The sequence below is a fragment of the Garra rufa genome, chromosome 6, assembly GCF_049309525.1.
Source record: "Garra rufa chromosome 6, GarRuf1.0, whole genome shotgun sequence".
Classification (NCBI taxonomy): domain Eukaryota; kingdom Metazoa; phylum Chordata; class Actinopteri; order Cypriniformes; family Cyprinidae; genus Garra; species Garra rufa.
Window position 1 is genome coordinate 34,579,102 of NC_133366.1, and position 12,512 is coordinate 34,591,613.

Below are 12,512 nucleotides of genomic sequence, written 5' to 3' on the forward strand. Positions count from 1 at the left end.
TAAGTCTCTTCACTAATCTGCATTTCGGCAGCTCATTTTAATGCAATGCTTAATTTAATACTTACACAAGTGGATGAATTGATATGTCTCCATATAATCAAGTTTCAGTAGGCAGTCTGAGATGCTAATGTTCAATTTACATCTAATTTTCTTTCCTTTTATGAGCATTTGTTATTTCTAAGATTCTGTGATTGATAAAGGTTTTTGTTTGTGTAGCACCATTTGTGAAGAATAATGTAAGCAGAGAACAAAGTTAGGAACAAGCACACCAAATCAAAGAAACAAGAAATTACAGAAATCGTAGGTCGATTTCTCTGATGAGATAAGATTGTTCAGGGATGCAAGTCTTTCACTATGTGTGTGATCAACATTCAAGACTGGTCTATTTATGCATTTTTAATGTGCATTAGTGTGGATGTCTGTCCATGCGCATGTGCAGAGTTAATTGTGCATTATTAATGTGTGTCCATGCCAGACAAAGATTGTGTTACGCTATATACACATGTGGGAACACGTCTACACCTGAAATATTAATGCCATTTCTTGAACTGTTACAACCAGAGAATCTTCTTGAATGGAGGACATTTAAACATCTAACATCTGTGCATTAACTGTAACCCAGATATTAAGTTGAATGTAGAACATGGGCCCATTTGCCAACAAATTTAGGATTACAGGAATTATTGTTTAAAAAAAATTAAACAATCAGTATCTAACTGGTCTTTTGACACATAGTGTTAGCCAATATATAATCAACTGATTGCGTCTTTAAGGTGTAAACGGTCTAGGTTGCCTTGGCCAGGACAAGGATACTCATGAGGAAGACCATGATGAAAAACACCCACATGAAGAACCTGTCCATCACCTTGGCAACCTTCTTCCACTCAGCCCCTTTGGCCTGGTGTGCCCTCTGCTCTCTGAAACAGTTAGCTATGTACTCAATGTTTTGCACCACTTTCTGATGTTGGCCGCAGATGCATAAGAATCCTTTGCCAGTGGCGGTCTTATTGTAACTATCTGCTCCTACGGTTTTGCCGTAGCTATTATCATGGTGATAGCTACCTCCATTGAGATAGCCATTGCTGTGATCGTAGGTGTATCCAAGTTTTTCGGGAATGGAGAGTTCGCTATCTTTGAGTTTCTCCTGGCTTGTCAGTGGGAGCTTTTCGCTTCCGTCTCGACCAATGTAGTGTGTGTATTTTGGATGATGGGCACTTTGTCGGATAGGGGAATTTGAACATGAGCGGGTCCTCCTTTGCTGGTCATGCCTCTGTTGTCGATAGGGACTGTTGTTGTGATGGTAGCCATTCCCATGCCGCTGGTCTCTGTGATTGTACCCGTTTAACTGACTGTGGTTTCTGTCATCATGGTTAAAGTCTCCGTAAAACCCTTTGTCAAAATACCCATCTCTCTCCAGGCTAGCCAGTGGGTCTTCAGAGAACAAGGTGCCTCGGTCTCTTTCAGGTGTGGTGCAGTTCTCCCCTACTTCATACACAAAGAAGATCTTAGACATGTAGTCTATTATCAGGACTTTGGCCCAGTGGGGCACAGGTTTGGCTTCTGCTCCACAGAAGTGTATATTCATGATAAAGATAGTCAAAGACGTAGATGCTGTTATCATGGTCATTGTTGCAATGTAGTATTTTCCTATAGGAAAGACAAACAAGGGATAAATAACAAAGAGGCTGTACAGTCACACAATCAGTGTTTGGGATTGACTCAGTTTACAGGAATGGATTATTTGATCCCCTGCTGTTTTTGTATGTTTGCCCTCTGACAAAGAAATGATCAGTCTATAATTTTAATGGTAGGTTTATTTTTAACTGTGAGAGACAAAATAACAAGAAAAATTCCAGAAAAACACATTTCAAAAAAGTTTAATGAGTGAAATAAGTATTTAATCCCCTATCAATCAGAAAGATTTCTGGCTCCCGGGTGTCCTTTATACAGGTAACAAGCTGAGATTAGAAGCACTCTCTTAAAGTGCATATTGCAGGTAAAAAATTTTTTCGAGATAAACATATATTCGAGTATGAAAATACTATACGAACCATTAATGCAGGATTTGAAAATGTTTTACAAGACGTAAGGGCACAAATTTAGACGACAAAGTGACGATTTCCTTGACCGCTCTCAAAAACAGCTTTTTTCCACACCGCGTCATATGACGTCACGAGAGTCGTTCGCCAAGCTCTGTTGCTATTCAGTAGGAGCAGTCGTGAGTTCGTCTGTTTTCGGTAGTTATTTTTAATTTCAATTGATCATCGTCATGGTAAATTATTGTGTTTATGGAGGCTGTACAAACTCCAGCCTGTCAGGACATCGTGTCCACGGGTTTACTTACAATAAAAAGAACGGTGCATCTTCCGTATCCGGGTGCGTTTGTGCGGGTGAAGAGACGGGCCTATACTACAGCATCTGCTTCGAAAAACGCGTTCACTTTACACCGGAGGATTAGCATCCTGGCAATATTATACAGTTCAACATGAGATGCTGAAGCAAGAACCAAGTGAGGCTCAGAGCTGGTGCAGTTCCTTCGGTGCACACAGCACCTTAATCGGGTCCGCCGTCAGACTGTGGTTCGTCAGAAGCCGTCAGAGATGCAGCTCGACGAAATGTGAACTGTGCACCGTAAGTCTAGTTTTTTCTTCTCATACCTACCAAATCCGTGAATATCTTTATTTAAATAATGAGACACAGTTGTAAAGATGTGTTGTTGTAAAGCACGCAGCTAGCTTGTAAGCATTAGCAATATAATTTTAAGAACCGTGTAAAAACGGTACCATATGAGAAGGCATAACTGGTCAGTTATCCTCAGTTTGTTACAGTTTTTTCCAATTGCTAACACACTAAAATGACATGCACAGCACAATTATTTAAACTGACACACAGAGAGCAAAACTTCTTCTCAAGTCTCCAAAAGTCTAAACACATTTTCTGCTTTACACACATTTTGCAATTCAAAATGACACTTTTTAAATGCACTGAAAACAGTTCTCTGCATAAGACACAACAATCTGACATAAAGTCACATGCTTGCCATTTCAAAACACTGCTATTCAAAATTACACTGCATGAGCTAATTGGCCAATTACATGTGCCACCTGGCCAAACACCTCAATGGTTAATTGTGAACACTTCAATCAGGATGTAAGCACTATAAAAAGACCACAGGTGAGAACCTTTTTTTTCTTTTCTTTTTTTAACTGTAATATATTTTTTCTGAAATTTTATTTTGCAGTCTACTGTTTTTTGTAAGAATATTTTTGTTCAGTCTCATGTAAATATATCTGCTGTGCATATGTTGCACTGACTTGTTTACTGTAGTGAAAAAAATATAAAATAAAAAAATGTTGCAACAGGATGTGTGTGTATCTGCATATTTCTGTGAATGTGAACAATCTGATACATATTTTAGTATTATGGCAAAGCATACTAAAGATGGGGGTGCTTTCCATTATGCCCAAGAGTGTGTAGTTGGTTAGGCAAAAATCTGGTAATATGAATGAAGTGTGTGCCATTTCATGCAAAAGTTTGATTTTGATAATGCTATGTGTAGTTTCGGTTGCAGTGCTTCATTTTACAGGATATATGAGGTATTTTGCAGTTTGGGTGTGTGGTTTTGTGAATTGTGTTAAGTATTTTGATAAAACCAGACCAGTTTGAAAAATTGTGTGTTAGCAATTGGAAAAAACTGTAATATTATGACCATCAAGTCTAGTTACAGCTTAGTCACATCGTTTGTACAGCTAATTTGTAATTTTTTGTCATGTTTGTTTATAGGGCTTTGGGAGACATTGCAAGACATGAGGATGTGTGAAGATCTGAAGCAGTGGAGGCCAGCTGTTATTAACCACCACTAATGTAACACGTTAGTGTGATACCCACACTGAAAATAATTTTCTTTCAGTAGTATATGTTTGGTACATCTACATGTGTATATTAACAGTTGTAATGTTGATTTTTAAGTTGGGTATTAACAGTACTATGAAATAATATTTATGATTTATTGTTGTATAAATTAAACTGAATTGAATTAACCATAAATGCAGATCTGCTTGATATATATGTTGTAAACTTCATATAAAAAATGTATACAGTAAGACAGTTTGTGATTGAGATTTGATTATTGTTTATTGATTGTCACCTAAATGGGGCCATTCAAAACCTTTATAAAGTCATCAATCCTTTGTAAACTGTCTAATAGCTGACACAACACATGCTGGTAAGGGCTTCCTGATGAATACCAGCAGACAACTTGACTGTCTTATACCAATGGCATTAAAAAGTTTTACTTTATATGTATTTGTGACCTAAATATAGTCAAACTGTAATTGAGATTGTATTTTACTGTTTATTTGTACATACAAATATTTAGCTCAGAATAATAAATTATCTCTACCCTAAACATACTCATGCCTGCTGGCCTGGAGATGTCTATGACCCTGCCTGAAATGCATATAATCTGTAGAACCTATTTTGATTTCAGACAGCAAGCCTCAAAGTGCAGAGTCAGAAACAGCACACCAAGTTTGGGGGCATTTCCCATATAAGCATATAATAAAACAAAAAGGTGTTCATCTCTCTCGCGCGCGCGGTAATAAGAACCCGCTATATCATGTAACGTTCGCATCGGATATTAACAAGTGTGACACACTTGATCAACGATTATTCGTTTGTGTTATTGGTAAGTAGAATCAATACTTCTAGATGACCAATGCTATGATTTTGCCCGATTAGATATCGTCAGCTAACACTGATCTCTCACCAAGACACATGCCCTGTTCTCACACCGCAACTTAATTTTTCTCCTCTGACCTTTGTTCTGTTTAATTCTGGCATGTCCCTGCTCTCTTGGCCACATAGCAGGCTCATATTTGTGTCTGTGGTTCGTCATACGAGTGTAAATAAACATTTTAAATGTTCTCCGCGTCCGAACAGTCATTGCGATCCATTTTTTTCCTATGGTTTACTTTGACCGCTCTCCCTCTCGTTACGTCACTACCGGTTTGGCAGTTTTTCAGATGCGGAAGTAAAATTCTCTCACAAAAACGAGTCCAGAAGCCTTAATAGCATTTTTTTAAGTAAATTTAAAGAAAATCTGGTTCCTACATTATTTTTCTATACATCAATTCACCGGAGTTTCTAACCTGCAATATGCACTTTAAAGGGAGTGCTCCTGATTTCAGCTTGTTACCTGTATATAAGACAACTGTCCACAGAAGCAATCAATCAGATTCCAAACTCTCCACCATGGCCAAGACCAAAAAGCTGTCCAAGGATGTCAGGGACAAGATTGTAGATCTACACAAGGCTGGAATGAGCTACAAGACCATCACCAAGCAGCTTGGTGAGAAGGTGACAACAGTTGGTGCGATTATTCGCAAATGGAAGAAACAAAAAATAACTGTCAATCTCCTTCGGTCTGGGCCTCCTTGCAAGATCTCACCTTGTGGAGTTTCAATGATCATGAGAACGGCGAGGAATCAGCCCAGAACTACACGGGAAGATCTTGTCAATGATCTCAAGGTAGCTGGGTCCATAGTCACACAAAAAAAAACAATTGGTAACACACTAGACTGTGAAGGACTGAAATCCTGAAGCGCCCGCAAGGTCCCCCTGCTCAAAAAAAGCACATGTACATGCTCGTCTGAAGTTTGCCAATGAACATCTAAATGATTCAGAGAAGAACTGAGTGAAAGTGTTGTGGTCAGATGAGATCAAAATCAAGCTCTTTGGCATCAACTCATCTCGACATGTTTGGAGGAGGAGGAATGCTGCCTATGACCCCAAGAACACCATCCTCACCATCAAACATGAAGGCGGAAACTTTGGGGATGTTTTTCTGCTAAGGAGACAGGACAACTGCACTGCATCAAAGAGACAATGGACGGGGCCCTGTACCATCAAATCTTGGTTGAGAACCATTGAAAATGGGTCGTGGATGGGTATTCCAGCATGTCAATGACCCAAAACACACAGCCAAGGCAACAAAGGATTAGCTAAAAAAAAGCACATTAAGTTCCTCAAGTGGCCTAGCCAGACTCCAGACCTTAATCCCATAGAAAATCTGTGGAGGGAGCTGAAGGTTCGAGTTGCCAAACATCAGCCTTGAAACCATAATGATTTGGAGAGGATGACTTGGAGTGGGACAAAATCCCTCCTGAGATGTGTGCAAATCTGGCGGCCAACTACAAGAAAAGTGTGATCTCTGTGATTGCCAACAAAGATTTTGCCACAGGTACTAAGTCATGTTTTGTGAATGCCTCAAATACTTATTTCACTCATTAAAATGCAAATTAATTTATAACTTTTTTGAAATGGATTTTTCTGCATTTTTTGTTGTTATTCTGTCTCTCACTGTTCAAATAAACCTACCATTAAGATTATAGACTGATCATTTCTTTGACAGTGGACAAACGTACACGATCAGCAGGGGATCAAATATATTTTTTCCTCACTTTATGTCCACTTTTAAATGCTTAAGACAAAATATAAACAATATCAACAACATTGATATATTATATTTAAACATCTCAAAATCATTCATTTCCAATAGAGAGTCTTAGACTCTGAGACTGTGACCTGTACTATGTACTCTGCTTTCACTTCACTTCACAAACAGTTCATTGTAACTTCCACTAGGAGGCCAAATGAGCCATGAGTAAAGTCTATAACCACAGTGAGAATGACAAAAAAAGTGTACTTTAGAGCATATGGTTGTCACTTTTGTTTATATCCAAACTGCATGAACAGAACACAATTAGCATTTTACCAGAAGTGACAGATTTCTTCAGCCAGAGAGAAAAGAAAATGCTCTACTTTAAACTCACCAATTAGTGGAACACTTTCTGAAGGTGGCATACTCTCAGCCACCATCAGCTGAAATACTGTCAGGGCCAGCAGAACCGTCACACCCAGTGAGACCTTCTCCCCAGAATCAGCAGGCAGGTAGAATCCCAGCGGAGCCAAGAAAGAGATGAGGAAACACGGCAGAAGAAGGTTGAAGATGTAGAAGGAAGAACGGCGCTTCAGCAGGACTGTGTACGTTATGTCAGGGTACGGGTCGGAGCAGCAGCCGTACATTATGACGTTCTTAACAGCCGGCATGCCATGACACTCCCATTCCACGTTTTCCACAAAGTCTGAAAGGTCTCCACTCTCCATGCCCATTCTGATATCCACCTGGTGTTACAGTGAATATGATGGGATTTTTAGTAAAGGACCATTTGATTTGACACTTTGACTATATACTTTATACTCTATACACTTTGGTTTGACTATATATGTATAATTTGTATATGTAAAAAATAATGAAAAAAAAACAATTGGTAATATTCCTCCTTACTGGGTATTTGTATATATTCTGATTTCACTTCATAATCTGTGGATGTTGAGGATGTACTGACTAACATTAGCACATACATCTACAATATATTTACTGTATGTGGAGTTTTTGGAAGGTATAGTCTGCTGTAAAATAAGAATTCTGTCATTGTTTACTCACCCTCCATTTGTTCCAAACCTGTATGAGTTTCTTTATTCTGCTGAACACAAAAGAAGAGCCACTTGGTAGCTATTGATTTCTGTGGTATTTATTCCACACTGTGAAAGTCAATTACTACCACCGTTTGGTTGCCAACATTCTTCAAAATATCTTCTGTTGTGTTCAACAGCTAAAAGAAATTCATACAAGTTGGAAAAATTGAGGGCGAGTAAATGATGAATTTTCATCTTTGGGTGAACTTTCCCTATAAATATTTTGAATTCAACAGTTCACTTGCGTGTACTTAAAGGAATATTTCACCCAAAATGGAAAATTCTGTCATTAATTACTTACCCTCATGTCAATCCAAACCAAACCCGTAAGACCTTTGTTCATCTTTGGAGCACAAATTAAGATATTTTTTATTGAAATCTGAGAGTTTTCCAACCCTGCATAGACAGAAACGCAACTACCACATTCAAATCCCAGAAAGGTAGTAAGGACATTGTTAAAATAGTCAATCTGACATCAGTGGTTCAACCTTAATTTTATGAAGCTACAAGAATACATTTTGTGCACAAAGACAACAAAAATAACAACTTTATTCAACAATTTCTTCTCCTCCGTGTCAGTCTTCGATGCACGTTCAAAAGACCATGAAACATGAACGTGGTAGTTCCCGTTGCAGGGTATGAAGCTTTCGGATTACATCAAAAATACCTTAATTTGTGTTCCAAAGATGAACAAAGGTCTTACAGGTTTGGAGTGACATGAGGGTGAGTAATTAATAACAGAATTTTCATTTTTGGGTGAACTGTCCCTTTAAGACTAAAGTTTTTCTGAGAAAATGAGCAAAACACAGATGCGTTACAAATACAGTTAGTTATATCTGTTGTAACATAACATTGTGTACATTTGACATCTATTCAGATAAAAAGAGCTGTTACCCATAGTAACTTATTGAAATGTTTGAACACAAGTATGCATGTTTACTATATATGTGTGTACACCTATCCAGTGCATATACCTGGTTGCCATTATAGGTCCAGGAGCCAAAGGTAAGGTTGCACTCCTGACTATCAAAGGGGAAATAAGAGACGTCCACCTTACAGGAACTCTTAGTGATGGCAGGGGAGTCCCAAGTGATCTCACCATTATACCTCAACACAACATTCGTGTCTGGGGGTCCAGAGGAGTCCTCCTCATCCGCACTGAGCAAAAAAGAAATATAGAGATCAATAATTCATGTATACATTAATCAAACTTGAGCCTGTTGTCTATATTAGTTAAGTTTGAATGTTTAAATTCTCACATTAGGTAATATTTAAATAAACAGATTTGTATGTTTCCCTGTTTTATGCAAGATAATGTGTGTATGTGACGTGTTTTTACTTGTTATACAAAACGATGTCTGGTCTCCAAACAAGGTTGCTGGGTATTCGAATGACCTCAAGTCCATCATACTCATCTTTATCCCAGCACAGGTAAGCATCATGCCAGATCTGACGCACCCACAGGTATGTGGTCAATACCTGGTTTCTTTCATCCTAGCACAAAGAGTCAAGCACAATGCACAAAGCAAATTTAATTTACAAACCTGCGTATGAAACAGCCAAATCTAAAAATGTATGTCATTGATTTAGGCTCTGTATACATGAATGAATCCATTTCAAAATCTTCATAGAATCTATATAGTGATCAGAGAAGACTTATGGACTAAGGATTATTCCACTAGAGTTGTATTAATTACTTTTGCGCCAGCTTTATGTCCTTTGTGGAGCTTGAAACCAAATGCGCTCGCTGTGAACATGTTCAAATGTGATAAGGTTAGATAACTATTTTTATTTGAGGTAACGGTAATGGGTTACATGGTATGTTAAGAGCAAGTATACAGTCGCACAGGGTCTTGCACTGCAAGATAAAACCCTGTTGTTGTACATGGAACACTTTCTCACAACAATGAAGAATGAAAGGAAAGAAAGTCTGAACCCTTAGGTTGCACTTAAAGCCTTCTACATATCACATCTCATTGGTTAAAAGTACTCCTCAGGTTCAGTAAATTAATATTTGATTGGGTTTGATCAGGGCGGAAATTCAGTGCTTCTTGAATGAGAAATTCATTGTCTCTTTCGGGAACACTCCTAAACAATAACTACCAGTGTCGTATATAACCACAGACAGAGCACACAAACACTGAACGCAAAACCATACAATTACAATTTAATTACAGCAGTTAAACAGATTGTTCACTCAAAATTACAATTCTGCCATCATTTATACTCGTCACTATCTAATGAAATAGACTTGCGACATTGATCATGTGAACTATTTTGAACTAACTTGAGTGCTGCTGCCATTAAAACAATAGTGTTTTCACAACACGTCATCAATCGGCCATATTGGCTGCACTGAAATATATATATATATATTTTTTTTCTTCCAAATTATGTCCTTAACTAAGCCGTTACTTTTACAACAGCAAGAAGTAAATAAATAACATAATACAGAAAACTACAACAACAACAAAAAGATTCTAAAGAATACTAATCTTATAATCCAACACTTTTGTAGGTTACTTGATAACTTGATCACACTTACTGATGCACTAAATAAACACTTCGAAGTGAGGATAAAACATGATCCGCAGTGGCACAATAGAAACTACTATACATTAGTCACGCAGCTCACACTATACATACACGCATATAATGTTTACAGTGTCACAGGATACAGAGAGATAATGAGAAGAGGATCCACACAATAAACATTTGATAAGTACTGACACCTAGAGTTATCCATTATAACTGCAACTGCAGTGAAGACCACAGCTATCAATGCAGAAAGGACAACTTAAATCTGGCAGGTTGGTTCCTATTGGCAATTCTGTAATAATTATTTGGACAAAAAAATATTTTCACAACTGATGATCATTCTAATGCAGCTGTATATTCTGACTAAGTGATTGAATTGTTTATTTAACATAAATTGTTGTGGTGGTTCTCCACTGACGTCCAACATAAAATCTGTGTATTAAAGCAAATCTGTGCTAAACCAACCTGTATTTGCTGTCAATACGTACACTCTTGTTATTTAAGCAGTAGGTATGCATGAGCATGAATTTGAGCTAGACATGTATTTTTAGAGGTTAAACGTTTGGGGCAATTGTGCAATCTTTGCGGTTTCAGCATTAAGTCGCCAAAGTATGATCAGAACATAGACACCCCATGCCACATCAAGGCCAGTCGGACAGCGTGTGGGTGTTTTGCTGGTGCGATATACAGTATGCCTTGATCTCCGAACCAACGGAAGTGAATTCAAACCCACTGTTTTTGCAGTAGGCCTGATGCATGTAGCTGTAAACTCATTCTGTTCTATTATTAATTATAATTATGAGGTAAAACAGGAGCAGGATTTTATATATGTATTCCATAGACACACTGTGTGCGTTTAGTGCTTACCATATCTTTGATCTGTGAGAGTGTGATCTGTAGAGTGACGTTAAGGGCTTTGTCTGTGTCCTCCACAGGCCGTAAAGCATTTGAATAGTTCTCCATTAGGTCATTCAGCAGTTTTTGAGCAAAACGACCCTGAGCAGAGAAAACAACTAGAGAGGAGAATATATTTTATTTAGCTGTTTTAATAAAACAATGTTGAGAGCATTGTAAAATGTTCTCAGGTACCATAGAGATTTTTGTATGGCACCAATAAAAAGTAGCAAAAATTGTAAAACCATTTTATTTATGTGGTATGGTAACTCTGCAATACTTTAGTATACTGAGATAAATACCATGAATACAACATGGTAATCATTAAGTACCACAGTATTTATCAAATATGTGAATATATGTGACCCTGGACTACAAAACCAGTCTTAAGTAGCACGGGTGTATTTGTAGCAATAGCCAAAAATACATTGTATGGGTAAAATCATTAGGATATTAAGAAAAGATCATGTTCTATGAAGATATTTTGTAAATTTACCACCGTAAATATATCAAAACTTATTTTTTGATTAGTAATATGCATTGTTAAGAATTTAATTTGGACAATTTTAAAGGCGATTTTCTCAATATTTAGATTTTTTTGCACCCTCAGATTTTCAAAAAGTTGTATCTCGGACAAATATGTGACCCTGGACCACAAAACCAGTCTTAAGTCGCTGGGGTATATTTGTAGCAATAGCCAAAAATACATTGTATGGGTCAAAATTATTGATTTTTCTTTTATGTCAAAAATCATTAGGAAATTGAGTAAAGATCATGTTTCATGAAGATTTTTTGTAAAATTCCTACTGTAAACATATCAAAATGTAATTTTTGATTAGTAATATGCATTGTTAAGAACTTAATTTGGAGAACTTTAAAGGTGATTTTCTCAGTATTTTGATTTTTTTTTTTGGTCCGGGGTCACATATTATCTTATCGTAACAAACCATACATCAATGGAAAGCTTATTTATTAGATTATTAGATTTATAAATCTCAGTTTAAAAACATTGAACCTTATGACTGGTTTTGTGGTCCAGGGTCACATATAGCGAGAGATAAACAGTAAATATATAATGGTACATACAGACATATTTACAACAAGAAAAACAATTTCTAGTTCAAGATATATACTCCAAATTTTTTTGTTATCTGTCACAGTTTTGCTTATAAAAGAAATTAATTTTGTTTTAACAATGTTCAATTTTCTGAACAAAATATTGATTAGGAAAATCATTTATCTGTTCAGCATTAAAAAGAGCATGAACTTACCATGTAGCAACATGCTAATGTGAACCACAAGAAATATGATCTTCATTTTTCAATAAAATAAAATCTGCCTTTTATAATTTGCTGTTGCTTCTCATTTGTTGTCCATGGTCATATGTTATTTGCTGCAGAGGAGGACAGAGAAACCGCGAGAAGTCCCATAGCGATCTGAACGTTGAGAGTGGTGGTGTGGCAGGTACAACACTGAAGGCCTGAATGTCATTCTTACTGCTTCTCTGGAACAAGAGCCGAGGTATCACATAGCATGCACAC

General features: G+C 37.2%; 1 protein-coding gene across 1 annotated transcript; it reads right to left on the minus strand.

Annotated features, from left to right (window-relative positions):
- Positions 1–784: 784 nt before the first annotated feature.
- On the minus strand, positions 785–12,288 carry LOC141337196 (neuronal acetylcholine receptor subunit alpha-9-I-like). The gene is made up of 7 exons (XM_073842971.1): positions 12,243–12,288; positions 10,945–11,090; positions 8,879–9,033; positions 8,514–8,697; positions 6,834–7,185; positions 1,323–1,647; positions 785–1,022 (listed from the first exon to the last, which is right to left on the minus strand). The coding sequence occupies exons 1-7, from the start codon at positions 12,286–12,288 to the stop codon at positions 785–787; spliced, it is 1,446 nt and encodes a 481-aa protein (XP_073699072.1).
- Between the last annotated feature and the right edge of the window lie 224 nt (positions 12,289–12,512).

What these genes read in the sequence shown, in the direction of transcription:
- LOC141337196 (XM_073842971.1), bottom strand. Translation starts at nt 12,288, where the DNA reads ATGAAGATCATATTTCTTGTGGTTCACATTAGCATGTTGCTACATG. An exon ending in CATTAGCATGTTGCTACATG is followed by an intron (nt 11,091 to 12,242) that starts GTAAGTTCATGC and finishes TCTCCTCTCTAG; the next exon opens with TTGTTTTCTCTGCTCAGGGT. An exon ending in AGAAAGTGTTCCACTAATTG is followed by an intron (nt 1,648 to 6,833) that starts GTGAGTTTAAAG and finishes TCTTTCCTATAG; the next exon opens with GAAAATACTACATTGCAACA.